Source organism: Strongylocentrotus purpuratus, unplaced genomic scaffold, assembly GCF_000002235.5.
Source record: "Strongylocentrotus purpuratus isolate Spur 01 unplaced genomic scaffold, Spur_5.0 spur5_scaffold_6, whole genome shotgun sequence".
NCBI lineage: Eukaryota > Metazoa > Echinodermata > Echinoidea > Camarodonta > Strongylocentrotidae > Strongylocentrotus > Strongylocentrotus purpuratus.
This window is the reverse complement of record NW_022145612.1, coordinates 11,763,566-11,781,371: the sequence shown is the minus strand read 5'-3', so window position 1 is coordinate 11,781,371 and position 17,806 is coordinate 11,763,566. Positions and strand designations below refer to the sequence as shown.

The 17,806-nt window shown below is 36.2% G+C and overlaps 1 protein-coding gene across 7 annotated transcripts in view; it reads right to left on the bottom strand.

Moving 5' to 3' along the window:
• Window positions 1–2,821: 2,821 nt before the first annotated feature.
• LOC764148 (glucose-6-phosphate 1-dehydrogenase X) overlaps window positions 2,822–17,806 on the bottom strand; it is a 43,016-nt gene continuing 28,031 nt past the window's right edge. For all 7 annotated transcript variants that reach the window (XM_030973496.1, XM_030973498.1, XM_030973499.1 and 4 more), the window contains 11 exons: window positions 16,073–16,181; window positions 12,278–12,495; window positions 11,403–11,561; window positions 10,493–10,618; window positions 9,881–9,974; window positions 9,185–9,371; window positions 8,767–8,796; window positions 8,035–8,237; window positions 6,193–6,362; window positions 5,376–5,459; window positions 2,822–3,888 (listed from right to left, as the gene is read on the bottom strand). In XM_030973496.1, the coding sequence (XP_030829356.1) occupies window positions 3,882–3,888; window positions 5,376–5,459; window positions 6,193–6,362; window positions 8,035–8,237; window positions 8,767–8,796; window positions 9,185–9,371; window positions 9,881–9,974; window positions 10,493–10,618; window positions 11,403–11,561; window positions 12,278–12,495; window positions 16,073–16,181 (1,387 nt within the window). In that variant the 3' untranslated portion in view covers window positions 2,822–3,881. The remainder of the gene's footprint in view (window positions 3,889–5,375; window positions 5,460–6,192; window positions 6,363–8,034; window positions 8,238–8,766; window positions 8,797–9,184; window positions 9,372–9,880; window positions 9,975–10,492; window positions 10,619–11,402; window positions 11,562–12,277; window positions 12,496–16,072; window positions 16,182–17,806) is intronic.

Here is a 17,806-nt window from a genome sequence, read left to right as displayed (position 1 = left end):
AAATTGAGGTGTAGTGACTTTTTTTATGCAACGTATGATTATAGCTATTTATATTGAATGTATAATTGCATCCAAGATTATTGAGTTTAAGATGGAATGGGAACAGTATGACTTTCATATTTTTTGTACATTTAGGATTAATTAATTCAAGATTAATTTCTTGAATAGTTCTAATCTTATGACTTGACTAATTTTCATGTAAATCTTGAACTCGATTCCTGTGTAATTTTCAAATGTAGGCTGAACCTGCTGATATTTAAAGCTCTTGAATGCTGCAAATACTGTCAGATAAGCTCCTTTTGTGAACCTCAAGTCAAATGTTTGAATACTGATGTAAAATAACTATCAGTTTCATCATTTTATGAGACAATTGATGTACATCACTCTATCATGACGGTGTAATGCTTGAAATAGAAATGTAATTCCTTATAAAAATCAATGGTTTCATTTATTCATATTCAATAACATTTTCATGAACTCCTAGCTGTTTATCAAAGAGGCACTTCCGTTTTGTAATGCACTTCTACAATATGCTTTACAGTCAGTTTTTCTGATGACTTTAACTGTAAGGGTGATGAAACTTCAATACCTACTTGTAATGGAGGAGAACGTAGGAGAGCGGTACGGTATATTCCATTGTAAGAAGATCGCAAAGACGTGAAATCAACTTCAGGGCAATTTGAAAATCCTGTTTAGATTACGTATGTCATTGTAACATTGGCAAATTTCAATAAGTTATGGACAGAGCTATTGAATTTTCCTTAATCGATGATCCGGAAGTCGGATGTGAATGTTGTGAATATTTCTTCTACCGGTACTCTTTAACGGTCATGAATATAGCTAACTTGTAGCTGTTCTGTCTCAGCATTGCAATTTTATATTTCTTGTATTTTCATTCATATATTTTGTTTTTTCGTTTTGGTGTAACGATATGTGTAAATGATAAAAATAAAATTATTGTCTACTTAACATAAATTGTCTCTCAGTTATTATTTTCATCCTCATTTCATTAAGTGAAAATCATCTATCATTATTTTACATATGGACACTCTAAATAATTAGTTATCAATTATGAGATTATAAAATTAAAGTCACATTGTACCTACAGATCACAACACTAAACAACCACATATGTATCGTATTACATCAAGTACATTATACCGATGTACATGCAGGTAACCCCATAACAAAATTTATAACCAAACTAGATGGAATTCGACTGCGCGCAGTCGAAAATGATGCCTCCGTCATAGAGCAATTTTACAAACCGAAACGGAAGAAATTTTTCAAATTCAAGTTCAATTGTAATCCATTAACATGTTCTCAGAATATCGTGATTACAAGCAATTTCTCATAAACATATATGACCCTTTGATCTTTGACCTCATGACCCTAAAATCTACTCAGTTCATTGGCTCTGCAAGATTTCCTGAGTTAAATAGTAATCCATCTGTCAGTTCTAATGAGAATGCGTCCACAAGCTATTTTTGCATACATAATGAGCCCATGACCTTTGATCTTATGAACCATTCATTGGCTCTGCAAGATACATAAATGATCTAAGTTTGGCAGGAATCCATCAATCTGTTCTAATGATAATACGATCACAAGCTATTTTTGCATACATAATGAGCCGCATGACCTTGACCTTTACCTCATGACCCCAAAATCTAATCAGTTCATCAGCTCTGCAAGTAACATACATGACCAAAGTTTGGCAGGAATCCATCAATCGGTTGTTCAGATAACGCGATCACGAGCTGTTTTTGAATACATAATGTGCGCTGTGACCTTTGACCTCGTGACCCCAAAATCTAATCAGTTCATTGGCTTTGCAAGATACATACATGACCAAAGTTTGGCAGGAATCCATCAATCGGTTCTTCAGATAACGCGATCACAAGCTGTTTTTGCATACATAATGAGCCCTGTGACCTTTGACCTTTGACCTCGTGACCCCAAAATCTAATCAGTTCATCAGCTCTGCAAGATACATACATGACCAAAGTTTGACAGGAATCCATCAATCGTTGTTCAGATAACGCGATCACAAGCTGTTTTTGCATACATAATGAGCCCTGTGACCTTTGACCTTTGACCTACGTGCTCCAAAATGTAATCAGATTGTTTTCCTATAGTGATACACACTATCACTAAGTTTGAAGTTTAAATCTCCAGTGGTTCTTGAGATATCATGATAACAATCTCAATGTATGGAATTTCATAAGTTGACCTCTGTGACCCTTGACCTTTGACATACATGCTCCAAAATCTAATCAGATCGTCTTCCTATGGTGATACATACTATCCTTAAGTTTTAAGTTTAAATCTCAAATGGTTCTTGAGATATCGCGCTAACAAACTCAATACAAGGAATTTCATAAGTTGACCTCTGTGACCTGTGACCTTTGACCTACGTACTCCAAAATCTAATCAGATCGTCTTCCTATGGTGATAAATACTATTCCCGAGTCTTAAGTTTAAATCTTAAATGGTTCTTGAGATATTGTGATAACGGTCAAACGGGACGGACGGACGGACGTACGGACGGACGGACGGACGTACGGACGTACGGACGGACAACCCGAAAACATGATGCCTCCGGCACCACCTTCGGTGGCGGAGGCATAACAAAAGACCAGGGGTGTGTTTCACAAAATTTGTCATCAGTGACAAATGACAGTTTTTGTTATAAGCTACTGAAATCCTTGCTTCGGATTGGTTATCAGCAGATTTGACATTGAAAAAGGCTTTGTGAAACACCCCCCTGTCCTCTGCATTCTTCATTAAAGACACAAATAATAACACACACACAAAATCATTAATTTTTTTCTATAAATTCATCACCCATTTATTACAATACAAGAAATGAGTCGTCTATTTTTGTGTATAAAATACTATCTAAATCGAGCTTTGCATATCAAATATATATTCTAGTATAATCTTCATCATTTTATTGGAAAATTAAGGTGTATGCTTTGATTCAAGTCAATACTTGACATTTTAAATATATCTAGAAAGTTCTTGAACTTCACAAACAAATACTGGAAATTGGATTGGAACATTTGCAAACTTTGTTTGAAATGCAAATAAAATGTATGGCTATTACCTTAGTACTTTTGCTTGTTAGTCTACCACTTTTAAAAAGTCAAATATATGAGCAGGTTAATGTCCCATATCAAACAAAAACATGTCACTCCCTCTCCAATAAATACAAAGTGAATGACAATTCTATGAAACCTTAAGATAAATAGGAAATAAATTTACTACTAAATATAAAGTGTTTGCAAAATACAAGTAAAAGATATTTCATTAAAAAGAAAATGAATAAACCACACGTTCACAATTTTCTGATGAACTCGAAATATACCCAATTGAAATTGCAATACTTTCTTGAAGAAACAAGCCACATTTTATATGAGCCAAATACACAGTTGGTACAAAATATACATTTCCTACATGGAGTAAAAGCAAGCAACTTATTTTCTCAGTGAGACAAAACCCTGTTTCTAGTGTGAAAATCTTCACAAAAACCAAAATCAGAGAGATTTTACTGCGAGGAATTGAGAGAAAAGTTGACATTATGATATGAGAGCAAGTATGTATTTCCGGTACTTTGTTTACATTTTACAATGATATGGATTTCATGTGGCCAGACTGAAGACCCAACTTTTCTGCTGTAAAGATGACAAGAAATCTTGCAAAGGCCACGTGCCTAGAGTGAACAATCAGGTCAAGTTTGCACTGTTCTTGATCACCCAAGAGTTGCACAACCAAAGGACAGCCCCATACACTACAAAATGTGTTAGTCTGTGCCACCCCACAGTAAATCCTGCCTGATGCATTGAGCAGTGAAGTAACGAACTGAAGACGAGAAGACACTACAGTCTGTGGAGGGAAAGGAAAATACAGGACTGGAATCATATTTTGTACTACCGGTATCTGGGTGGTGAAACTCTAGGACAAATTAAGTCGCATTTAAACAATTTTGAATTTTCCCAAAATTGCAAGAAAGGAAAAAATAGTTTCAATTTTCAGTGTCATAATTCTATGACAAATACTCAAAGGTAAGTCGCTATGAAACTGAGCATATTATTTTGTTAATCTTTAAGTGATAAATGCCCACTCTGTTTGAATTCTTTAAGATTCCTTGAACACTCTTCAAGGCTGTAGACAGTGGTCATTGCTTCCAAGAGAGGGGGAATCTACCTATAACAGCTTTTACAAATCAATGAAACCCTTTCCTTGCAGGGATTTTGTCAATTGTGAAATACAGTATCACAAGTTTTGTTACTTCTTGATTTATTCACATCTTTGTTCTTGGGAACACGCATACAATTGTAATCCAAGCAGCATTATACAACACACAATCAGCCCAGGAGGAAGCAGTGTCCAGGAAGAGCAGTCAAATCATAAGCAGCCACAGACTAAAAATCAACCCGTTAATTGTTTTTCTTCTGAATATTGTCTCCACAGAAAAGTAATTTCTGTTTGTAAGGACGTACATAAACATCGGTCATTTTATGTACAGAGATGAAATGAAATAGCATCATTAAATCCCCCCGCCATATAATTGAAATGAATAATATATTGCTGTAAGTACACTTTAGATCCAACCTTTTCCATATATGCTTTCATTCATACCTTTAAACCTATTACTTCTAGTAAGAATAAATATATTTCTAAAAAACTGCCTTCTGATTATGACATGTCAGTTAATTCATTGGAAATGAATTCTGTAAATTGAATTATTCAAAACATCAATTGCAATGGAACTGATTACGATATTTTCATAAGAGCACTGTACTCCAAACTTTTTCACTCCTCAGAATTGTATGTTATACACATCTGGATCCTGGAATTTCAAATTGCACGTGAGTTCTGCTCTGAATCCTTCAAAATTAACATAACATCTTTGTCCATCAAACACAAAAAATCCCCAAAATATCAAAATGATTTTAGAACACTTATTTACGTGAGAAGAACATTTTGTGATCCCAGGGTGAACAGAACGCTGTTGCAAAAACAATAAGAGTGAACAAAAATAGGGCCCACACCAAAAATACAGCAGGTTATATCACTTGCATTTAAAACCATATCTACTCAACCAAAAACAATGGACATTAATCCAATCAAACAAAAATATACACTCTCAAATTCACACTACCACATAAGTTGTGCTAGTCAACAGTGTATGGTGAAACTCTTATATCTTACAAAGTCTAGTACTGCAAACAAGACAATGGCTTTGATCCTCGCGATATGGAAATATTCCTATTATTTTTCATTTAATGTACATTCAAATCTTTGACACTATGTACTAATAGAGCAAGCTCATATTGAAGCAAGCTAGTATCTTATCAATAGTGATTTACTTGTTGGGGTTGTTCCATTTGTAGGTCCCAGTGAAGAGGAAGTTATTCTTTTTGGCCATCTCGTCTGCCTCTGCTGGCCCTCGACTGCAAAACAAGTGGAATCATTGAAATGTTATTGACATTAAAAACTTGTTCTGGTTTTATCTTATTCTATTTATGGTTAATACTATTTGTGCATGGCAGCTAAATAGCTGAATTGCTCACAACTTTATGCATTTAAAAGCATAATAAGGATACATTCTATTAAATAACATGTTCAATAAACTATATGAAATAAGACAGCAAAATAGATAATGAACAGTTGTCAAAGACGTGGTATTCATGTAAAAAATATCTTGGACAAGACAGATCCAATATTGTTTACTCATCAAGTTTAGCATGTCCTGTATTGTATGAACCACAACATCCAATATTATCATATGAAAATATTCAAGTACTTCAGTCAATTTTCACACTTCGAAATTACATCTTTTGCAAGATTAACGCAAACTTGGCACCTGCTTAAAGTCAACAGAAATTCAGTGTTTGATCCATTTTTTTCTGCCCATTGCTGGTTTTACAATCATGATCAGTTGTTAGAATACATCCCTATAGAGTGCCGAAGCTGTGACATCATAAAAATCTATTTTTGTAATTTCAGATGGTCATATTTCAGCCAATACTCAACCTATTCAATTGGTTTTCGACATTTGGACATTATTTTTGATGCTCTTTCGGAAAATGATGAGAAAATTGAGAAATTCCGAAAAATAGATTTTTGATGACATGACACTTCGCCACTCTATACGACCCAGATGGATGCAGGCCCTTGGCTTACCCTCCATATTTGTAGGGGATTGGTTTGGGTTTCTTAGATTCAATCTCATGCAGCACTGGTGTGAAGATCCTCCAAGCTTCAGCTAGCTCATCATTCCTCACAAAGTGGATCTGACTCCCGCAGAACACGTCCAGGATAAGGCGCTCATAGGCATCAGGAAGGGGGAGATCCTGTAGTACAAAGCAATCGGATAAAAATCAGAGAATATACCCTTTCTCTTTATATTTCAAAGCAAGACAACGCTATTTTGTCCTGATTGTTACTGATCACATCCCAAATTTTATTACATCTGGGGGGTGTTTCACAAAGATCCTAAGTCGAACTTAACTCTAAGTTGGACTTAGAAATTATGGAGAGCCATTTGTAGCCTTAAAATGAAATATATTCAGATGAGCAAATTCAAGTATTTTAGACTTTTTTTTTATAAATTCCACATTAAGAACATGATATCTCTTTGATAATAGAAAATATGAATGACTTTAATCAACATATTATGCCTTTTAAAATAACTTTTACAAAATATTTTCATAGATGCCAACGGCTTTCCACAATTGTTAAGTCTAACTTCGAGATAAGTTCAACTTAGGATCTTTGTGAAACACCCCCCCCCCCCCCCCCCCCCCCCCCGGATCATTGTGTCAATAGCCCTGCTAGAGCTGAGATCAGACCAAGTGTGAAGTGAAATGATACATTTGATGTCAGTTTATGTTAAGAACTCCAGAATACTTGGTAACGTATGGAATACCAAATGAAATGAGGAAATACTTGGACTTGACCATTACTCTTTCATCCTCATGATCTTTATTCTGGATCTACAGTCAAACCTGTCTATAGCGACCGCCCAAGGGAAACACAAAAAGTGGCCTTTGTAGACAGGTTCCTTTAGTACATTATTCAATGAGAAACCCTTTTCAAGGGAAACAACAAATGTGGCCTTTGTAGACAGGTGGTCTTTGTAGACATGTGGTCACTAAAGCAGGTTTGACTGTATTAGCAATGAAATCACTTGAGGGGAAAATTGCTGAAGAGACAGCAGATGAAGATTTGGTCAATAGCAAAGTTACTTTCACCCTTTCTTCCATACAAGTCTGTGTGCAAAATGCAGGTTTGGTTTCCAGTGTTAAAGCCAGCCGAGTCAATCCCACAGATATTACCAAACGAAACCAAACGTGTCCTCTGTGAATGGATACATGTACTAATAATCCTCATATCCTGGTTCTCTTAGATCAAAGAGGACAAGGAATTTACAATTAACAATTAATCATCTTTGCTGTAAGCAGAAAACAAAAGCAAACAAACAAACAAACAAAATAAGCCCACGCAGCCTAATCTTATGATTCTGATATTTTGCTGTTTGTCTTTGCTTTAGATAATACCAAATCTGTTTTTGCTGACAAGCTATAATATGCAAAAAACACTGTCCTGTTATACAGGTAATTCCAAAAATTAGGGACCCACTTTGTGATATTTTTGGTGTCCCACTAAGGAACCCACACATATTTGTGTATCTGGGTGAAGACTTAAATAGTGGAGTGAGATTGTAAAGAGATTTCCAAGCACAATATTGCATCCTCATAACTAGAATCACTTAACAATCTCACTCCACTATTTAAGTCTTTACTCAGAGCCACAAACATGTGTGGGTTCCTTATGTAAGTGGGACACCAAAAATGTCACAAAGCGAGTCCCTAATTTATGGAATAACCCATACCTTAGTCACACCAGTGAGACAGACACCAGACAGACTACAGATCGTAGTAGTACCCTCAATGGCCAAAATCTGTTGGTTTGTTGGTGTGACTGAGGACATATAGAATGCTCCTAGATGAGAATCTTGCATACCTTGTATCTTGACTTGTAGGTGAGATCAAGCTCAGTCTCTTCGGTACCGAAGGCCATGCCAGGCTTCTTGGTCATGAGTTTCACATAAACAGCCTCGTTGGGTTGCACCCTGATTACCAGTTCATTACGCATGATGTTACCAAAGATATCACCTGGCACCTCCTTGAATTGAATCCTCACCTCGGCTTTCCTCTCATTCAAGGCTGAATGAACAGAAGAGGTAGAAATGTAGGATTACTCATACATGCATTATGGATGCATTAGCAAATGAAATTAAGACCTCATTCTAATCGCCAAACCAACTATAACTCCAAACTGACTAATTGTTTGCCTTTAGGGAGATTCTTGTGTGGTCTGTTGTTCCAATGCCATTGGTCTTGTTGATGTGAATGAGGGTAGCAAAGTGAACTCTAGCATGGTGTTATGCATGCCCTGACCCCCCCCCCCCCCTCAAACAAAACCACAGTATCAACATAAACACAAAATCTCTGGAAATCCAAGTACTAAATCACTCTACAGTGGGATTTAAATGAAGCTATGGACGTGCCTATTTCTAAAATACTGTTTATGACTAAATGAAAATGAAAGATTTGAGAATAGAAAGTACCAGTCAAAGAAAGAAAAAGTAGTCAAATAGTGCTAGTGATGCATTTTAAATTGAGGATGAGGATTGGGAGTGGAGAAAGCATTTGCAACTATGACATATTGAAGAAAACGGCTATATTGACTTACCTTTTCCACATTTAAGCATGAAAGGCACACCTGAAAATAAATGAATATGGATAGAAAAAAAAATGTAATGACCAAAAATCAACGACACATAACACATTTCATACATTGATATTTTGATTAGCATCTAGTCACTAACTCAACAACAAAAAGCTAACTATACCAAACATTTTGTGCCAGATTGGCTGGCTTTGGCTGTTTTCTTAAATATGTATAATCCTCTCTGATGCAGAAGAAATAACTGATAAAGTCACAATATATCTTAAAACTGAACAATAACACAACTTTTATGAACTTATGGTAAATTCACTGTTACCTTGACATTGTTTAATACCTACCATGCATTTCGCATTTTGTATTTCATATTTCAAATAAATCAAGTGCAAGGTTATTTCCAAAGGAAGGTGGCCCTCTCACTCACCATCCCATCTCTCGTTCTTCACCGAGAACTTGGCGAAGGCAAATGTGGGTGTGGTCGATCCCTTGGGGACTGTGGAGTCATCTAGGTACCCCTCCTTGGCATCACCTTCTCCGTCTGGGTCTCCCTCATACTGACCCAAGACCATGTCATCGACGGTCAGGGGGGAAATGGCCTTTAGTACCTTGACCTGTGAACCGGTAAGAGTAAATAACAGCATGCTCATGGATCAGATATTTGAAATTTTTCATCAATGAATACAACCACAACAAAACCATAACAGCTTACAAGTTTTGTTTAATTGTTTGTTTATTTTTATTGTTGACAAGCCCTTTAAACAATTATGAAATCATGAATTTCCTACCAAAAACCAATTTGTATAACTTTGGAACACAAAATTCTATAACATTTCCACATATGTAATAATGTACACAATGCAGAAGTGTCCATTCACGGATATATGAATGGTTAGTCAGCGATAATTCAAAAAGTTTTATCAATAATTATGAATCTTCATGGGCTCTTTATGAGATAGACTATCTGTATGCCAAGTTTCAGAATTTGTCTTCGTTCCATGGCCGAGATCCTGGGAATTGAGGAACGGGGGGAATGGAGGAATGGGGGATGGGGTGGGGGGGAGGGTGTGGAATGTTGGGCTTAGAGTACCCCGGCCTGTCCAGGGTTCATCTCTGAGCTCACCTTTTCATTCCTGATGTCCTCTGCTCCCGTGGAGGCAGGTTTCTCCATGGCAGTCAGACACAGGATCTGAAGGAGATGGTTCTGCATTACATCCCTGTCGACAAGAAAATACAATCAAACGTCTTAACTCAGTGTGTAAAGAGCTCCCCTTGAGACAATTACAACATAAAACCTACAAGAATACATGTATGTGTACATCTAAAAATATAGAGAATGACAGTCTACAATTAGATGGGTACAGTTTCCTGTATACCTGTATATGTTAGTAGGTCTAGAGGGGAAGAGAGAAAGGAGACTGAAATAATTACATACTACAGATATAAGACAATCGACAGGAGCAATTCTTTTTTTCAAAGACACGCTGCTTACTAGATGGACATTTAAACTTTAGTAATAGTAGTTTTTTAAAAAACACGCCAAAGCCCCAAATTCCACCGGGTATAAAGCACTTTTGAGATGTCATCCATGGGTCTACATTGAAGTTCAAATATATACATGTACATGTACAAGTTATCAAGCCGTGACAGTATTTCTTCGTTTTTTTCAGTCTGTTTGGATTGTTCCAATGATGGTAATAATTTTTGATTGACATTTTAGAGAGATTTCACTGACCTGATTATTCCGAACTCGTCAAAGTAGCCTCCCCTACCCTGTGTGCCGAAAGGTTCCTTGAAGGAGATGACGATGGAAGCGATGCTGTCTCGATTCCAGATCGGGCTGAACATACGATTGGCAAATCTACAAGGGAAAACGAGTTGAGAGAAAAGGTAATATCTTTTTCTTTCATTGCTTGCATTGCTACATTTAATACATGTAATTGGAGAAGACTCAGCAAAATAATTTAAAAGAGGCTTTTCTTATTTCATCTGTCTTTTCTGATGATTTATAGACAAGAGAGGATATCAAACGTTAAAATCTCAACGCTGTTGATACACATGATCAATCTTTTGTAACACTATCAACTGTTTCACATGATTGTCCAAAAAGCATGAATACATTTTTACAAAATAGAAAAATAATCACTATGATATTAGTTCTTGTTGAAGTAATAGTTGATGAAGGATGAACATACTGCACAACCAGAACTTTCGTAAGATGAAACTTATTCAATTTATCAAAGGCAGTAAATTTTGCTGCAAAGAACCTATCAAAAACGGCAAAAATTCAATCTCGTTATTCATTTATTTTTGTTTGTTTGTGGTTTTACGGTGATCTGCTACATTGGAACTGTTTTTCTGAACCATCTGCTTGTCAAGGTAGTGGTCGATGAAGGATATGAACTAATCATTATTCTCGTTTATTCTGCAGGCACCGATTCCATTTAACACTTAGACACAATTGCAGAAATCCTTGAGCCCAGCTTAAATCTGACAGGTTCTAGCTGTGCTAACATTGATGGAGCAGCTATTCTACAGGGCCTATGTGTACGAGATCATATAGTCTACATGATCTCACAATACAGACCCACTGTCACGCAATACGGCTGACAAGGGTCTGTGCCTGCAAACTAATTCTTGCTCACCTTAGCACCATGAGGTTTTGGACCATCTCTTTGCCGAGGTAGTGGTCGATACGGTAGAGCTGCTGTTCGTTGAACAGGCCTGCAAGGTGATTAGACAGCTGAGAGGAGGATTCAAGATCACGTCCAAACGGCTTCTCAATGATTACCCTGGTCCAGCCACTGGGGATTGAACAAATAATCACAACTAGTCAAACAACCCTTTTAATTACAAATATTGTTCAGTTACTTACCTCCTATCATATCTTCAAGGATGTACACTGTATGAACGTATAAATACTTTCTGTACCAATATTTCAAAGTAAATTCATACAATTCTTATGCCTTGTCTCAAGAATATGAAGACTTATTATTCTACTAATGGTTTCTCTAAACTACCAAAGCTGGTGCTGACACTAAACTGAAGGCGGGTCATCATCATCACCATCATCATCATCATCACAATCATGTACAACCTCATTATCAGTCAAAGTCATATCAATATCACTACTGCAATCATCTACAGTATATCACCATCACAATCAATCACTGCACTCATCATCACCATAACCACCATCATCATTTAATTACAATCATGCTACAAACAGTATATTGTTGAACATCTATGAAGTTCAAATTTATCCTTAATCATTATAATCTTAAGAATTGTCAACAACAAAAAACAAATACCAAATTTTTGAACATCTATGAATAATGTAACATAATCTTGCCCATTTTTTTCCTTAATCATCATAATGTCAAAAAGATTTCTGATAAAAATAATTTAAAAACCTATTTAAAAAAAAAGGAAAAAAAAAGAAAAATATGATGATCAACAGCAATCCCATTTGATCTCTAAATTTGAATATATTGAATAATTTTGTCGATAAATCTCTTACTTCTCTGCCATACATGCTGTCTTGATGTGTGCCGTTACATCCTTGAAGACAGAGGGGGGAAGAGCAAGATAGAAGAGCCTGTTGGCCTTCTGTCCTTTCTCTATGGTTTTGATGACATCGTTGAGGTGTTCGAACTCTGCAGCATCGGTGTAGGATCCCTTGACGTAACGGTTGGCCTTGAAGAACTCATTCAGCTTCTCCTCCTCGCCATCCTTTATCTGAAAAACAGCAGAAACAATGATATGTTGTTATCATAATTTTAATATTAATGTTATTAAAATTATATTTACAGAATATGTTTCTAAATCTGCTATGATGGCCTTTTACTTTGCTTTGACATCATCATTGTTTGATGACTAAATAGTCTAATCCTTGAACAACAGATCATGGTGCACTTTGGATAAGGAAAAGCCTTGAATGGGGAGGGGGGGGGTGGATGGGGTGATCAACTTCAGTTTTTCTCCATCTGTTCTCTTCCTCATTGACTGTTTTTCTCTGATCTGCATACAATTCAATCAGTGTAGTCATATGCCACTCGATCAAGGTGAAACCATGAACACATTTGTTGCACAAAAATACAAAATTAATTGAGATACACATTTACACCAGAATACAGCTTTTAAAAAATTGCCCTAAAGTTGGATTTGGTATTTGCCAAACAAAGACTAATTATATTATGGTAACCGCAGTCAAGCAATTACAAACAAATAAAATACTACCGGTAAGTGGCACTAATAAGCAGTCCTACAATAATTGTCAAAGGAATTGAAATTACAATAAATTGCATTGCAGTAGAAATTAAGTCTCTAATGAATCAGGTTATATAATGAATTGCACTGTGCAGTCCTTAATTAGTGCCACCAGAGACATAATCAACCATTGACAAACAAACAAACCATGTTTGAGAATTTATGTCATCTTCCTCTCAATACTTTTTTTTGGAAAGAGGACAAAATCAGAATGGCTATTACATTTTAATGAAAGCAATAGCAGGATATTTTTTAAACTTTTATTTTGTTTGTTTTTATGATATCAAACAAGGTTGTGAAGAGCTGGGGTGATAACACAATACCAATTGTCATACAAATACAAAAAAATAAATATGACAAGCCATTGAGTAGTGTCTGCACAAAGCTGACCGATTTTGGGTAAAGTTTAAAAGACATGTATACAATAGTAAGAGTTTGAGTGAAAATGTGAAATTTCAGCTTAATAATAATAATATGTCTTGTTTACCCAGGGTAGCCTCATCAGTATTCATACTGTTCTCCCTGAGGGCCCTGCAATCATATCATTACCCGACTTTAAGACAATTAACATTGTTTCCCTTCACATAAGAGATAACATAGTTTTCATACTTCGCTACACGCTAAAATATGAACATAACAGAAGTATACTAGGTGTTCATGAAAAAACAACGCATTACATAAGAGAGAAAAAATCTACAGCCCTGTTCATAAAATTCCCTAATTTTTTTCATTAATCCAGCAGGCTTTTAAAACTGTTTATCAATATTTCACAAAAATGATGTATACAAACTGCATGTGATACATGAATCTATGTGCACTGTACTGATTGAATTATTGCTTCATAATTCAATACAACCCTTATTTCCATAACATCACCTTACACATGCCTGGGTGACAAGGCCAAGTAGTGTGATTGATCAAACAATGCTTCTTTTGACGGTGCTCAATTATGGGAAAAAAGGATTGCTTTCCTGACCCAATTTCTATAACATTATCATGGTTGACTTTACCCACCCAATGTCAACCAATCAAAACATTGATGAGTGGAGGCAAGCGTGAATATCAAGGAAACAATGAACTACCTGCCATTTCTTTCTTTTCTTTTCCTTTTTTTTGTTATCTTTAGTAGCAAATTCTTGACATAAGATTTTGAGATTTGTGACTTTTTGAACTCAATGTCCTAAGTGGAAAAAGAGAGGGAAAATAAGAAAGAGAGAGATGGGGAAAGAAAGAGAGATGAGGAAAGCAGAGAGATAAAGAGAGAGAGAGAGAGAGAGAGAGAGAGAGAGAGAGAGAGAGAGAGAGAGTAGCAAGTGGCTTCTTTTGATGGTGCTCAATTATGGGATAACAAGATTGCTTTTTTGACCCAATTTCTATGTCATCCATTATCATACATGTAGTTGACTTTACTCACCCAATGTCAACTAATCAAAACATTGATGAATGGAGGCAAGCGTGAATATCAAGGCTACATTGAACTGCCTGCCATTTCTTTCTTTTCTTTTCTTTTCTTTTTGAAGATGAAAAAACATTTTTTTTAAGTAAAAAGACGAAGAAGGCCTGGATTGGTGTAGAGCCAAGCAAACTACTCGTTATCCTCAGTAGCTAATTCTTTACATTAGATTTTGAGATTTGCGTCTTTTTTAACTGAATATATAAGTAGACAGAGAGATGGAAGTAAGAAAAGAGAGATAGAGAGAAAGTAAAGAGAGAGAGAGAGAGAGAGAGAAAAAATAGAGAAAAAAGAGAGAAAGGAGGAGAGAAGAGAAGAGGATAGTAGAGTGGAAAAAGGAAAGACAACAAAAAGGGAAGACATAATAAATGTATGGCATCATTTTTTTGTTTATGTAAATCATGTTCTACAATGACAAATTAGGGAATTTTTCTTATTGTAATGCTACAGGTGATCTTGCCTCATGAAAATTACCAAAAATGGCAGAAAGCAAATGGTGCTGTCTACCTCTTCTATCCATTGGTATGATCATGGACCTATTACGGATGGACATTCATTGGTTTCTTAACGAATTCATTGTGATTGTCTCCGTCAATGTCGTCTCAATAACATTCCGTTCATGTTTCTTCACTTGGATCTCATCATGGTCACCGCCAAAAAGCCGGGACAGAATCAAGATAGTGATTTTACACATGTTAATCTATATGCGCAGAAGATAATTACTTGCCTAAATCATGGAAAATCGATGTGCAGTTCTGGCTTAAAATCAGAAATTGTTGTTCCGTGTACTGAACATGTATTGTATTTGAGAAACGTGTTGATATTACCAGATAGAGGTGATTTTTTTATTTTGGGGTTGTGATGTAAAATCCCGTTTCCCCCTATTTCCTCATAATATTCCAGAGTTACAACGCGCAGGGCTGATACAGATCATGGCCTTCTAATTGTTTTATACGGTCATAGGTGTGTGCGAAAGTTTGCGAATCAGTAATAATACATTTCATATCACCAAAATCGTCTGCTTTTCAACTTTGCTGCTCCCCATTGGGGATGCTTTCATTTAAGACACACTCTTACAGAGCACACCATCCAAACAAAACCCAAGAGAGGGAAACTGCTCCTTTGTCAATGACCGAAAATGCTTACGCAGTCGTTATTGTTAAAACAGCTGAATGTTCTCATTAAGATGCACATAATCAGAAGGCGGCGACTATCATTGGATCAAAGAAAGAATCATGTTGAATGTCTATCCGTAATAGGTCCATGGTATGATGTACTCTTCAAAGCCACCACAGAATAGAATACACCAGTTTACAGTTGCATCAGTGCGCATGCGCAGACAGTTGACCTCGGGTCATTGGCCCTGAATTCAGGGCCAATGACCTTTGACCAGTGGTATTGATGCGTAAATTAAGATTGCGCCCAAGCAAATGATGATTTGCGCGCACAACGCAGCGCGTAGGCAGTGATATCATCATAATTTGCATGGGCGCAATCTTAATTTACGCATAAATACATGACCTCTAGGTCATTGGCTTTGTTTAAAACGGCGCACACAACCGTAAACTGGTGTATTGAAGCCTGTATACATACCTTCATGTATGGTGTAGCTCTCTTCCTAAGCTCATCGATGGATATGACGGACCTAGCGTATCCAACAAACGTTGTCTTCTTAGGAAGTAGGCCATCCTTGAAAAGCCACCTGTAATGAGCATTAATGTAACATACCTAAACTATGAACTTCTCTTTTTGAAACAGCACTTTATATTTTTACATCAAGAAACATTCTGAAGCTGAATTCAGGTCCACTCCACTGAAAAGTTGAGCTGATTAGAAAGACAAAAATCTAAAAAGCCCAAATATAACTTGGTATTGGAAAATGGTGCTCATACTTGTTTTTAATAATTTTGTTTAATGAGCAAAAAACAAGTAAATGATGGAGCCGGTTCTCCCCCACAATGCATTTTTTGTGATGTAGGGTCCTCACCACACAGATTCGTAATGTAACCAAATTAATGAATACGTCTTTGTGAAGTGCTTCGATACAAACTATTTCATTCACCCGATACGAATTTTAACAGTCCAAAAGCAAACTGCATATATTAAATGTTGCTAGGGCAAGCCATAATGTTTGTCCTACCTGGCAACGACTACTGTTGCAGTTCGGATTTTATTGTCTATCAAAATACTATTATTCTTATCAGGTGAATGAAATAGTTTGTATAGAGGCACTTCACAAAGATTATATGCATTTTATTTGGTTACATTACGAAAATAGCCTATTGACAGAATTTATACTGCTGGCACTACGTGGTGAGGAGCATACGTCGCATACGTGCAGCGATTTAAATGTTTTGCTCGAAAAAAACGAAACAAGAATCGCTCTTAAAAATCACCTGATTGAAGTACGCCCATGGTATTTGGCATTTTTAACCTTTGATTTATTTACAACATGCTATAATTTTTGATAATTGGAGTGGACTTGGGCTTTAATTGTCAGACATGACATGATAAAGCAACTACTAAAACTGCCATGGGGGGGGGGGGGGGAAGGACATTTTATGGCAAGAAGGAGTAAAAAAAACAACTAGGTAGGTGTCCAATAAAGGCTTGATCATATCGCATGTGTAATCACACCATGCTGGTATTATATTATTTTGCCATGTGCAGTATTTTAAAGCCTATTTAAGACATCATATGTTAAAGGTAATACAAAGTTTTGGGGAATTTTGAAAATTGGGTGGATAGGGAATCTTTACAATTTTGATATATTTGGATGCCCCTGTGGATGTATTATAAGCACTAAAAAAATTAGCCCCTAAAACACCTGTTTTCGAGAAAAATTGAATATAAAAATTTACCGGTGCTCCCTGTAAATTTTGATAAATTTCAAATAGCGCCTATGGCCGTACAATGGTAGCTGCGACCATGAAAATCTCAGAATATGTAGTTGTGATATATAATTTCCAAACGGGAGTAGCTAATCGGTCGATTTTAGTCAAGAAACATTGTTTCAAAGCTAAATTAATATCTTGACCTTGAGAGGGAGCTATACAACATAAATAGTTTATTATTTATAATTTCATAACTTCAGACTCGATTTCAACCGCGACAACGATCAATGAATATTGTAGGAACGCATATGCTTCCAATATTTTAATTTGAACCGAATTCATGACCCCATACCAAAACTTTGTAAAACCTTTAACAAAGCTTTTAAGTGACCTGGATGACAGAATGATTGAAAGTTATTGTGCCTCTACCTACAGTCAGAAAGCATTCATGCTCAACAACCACATGCAAAGATGTAATATGATACAATGATCT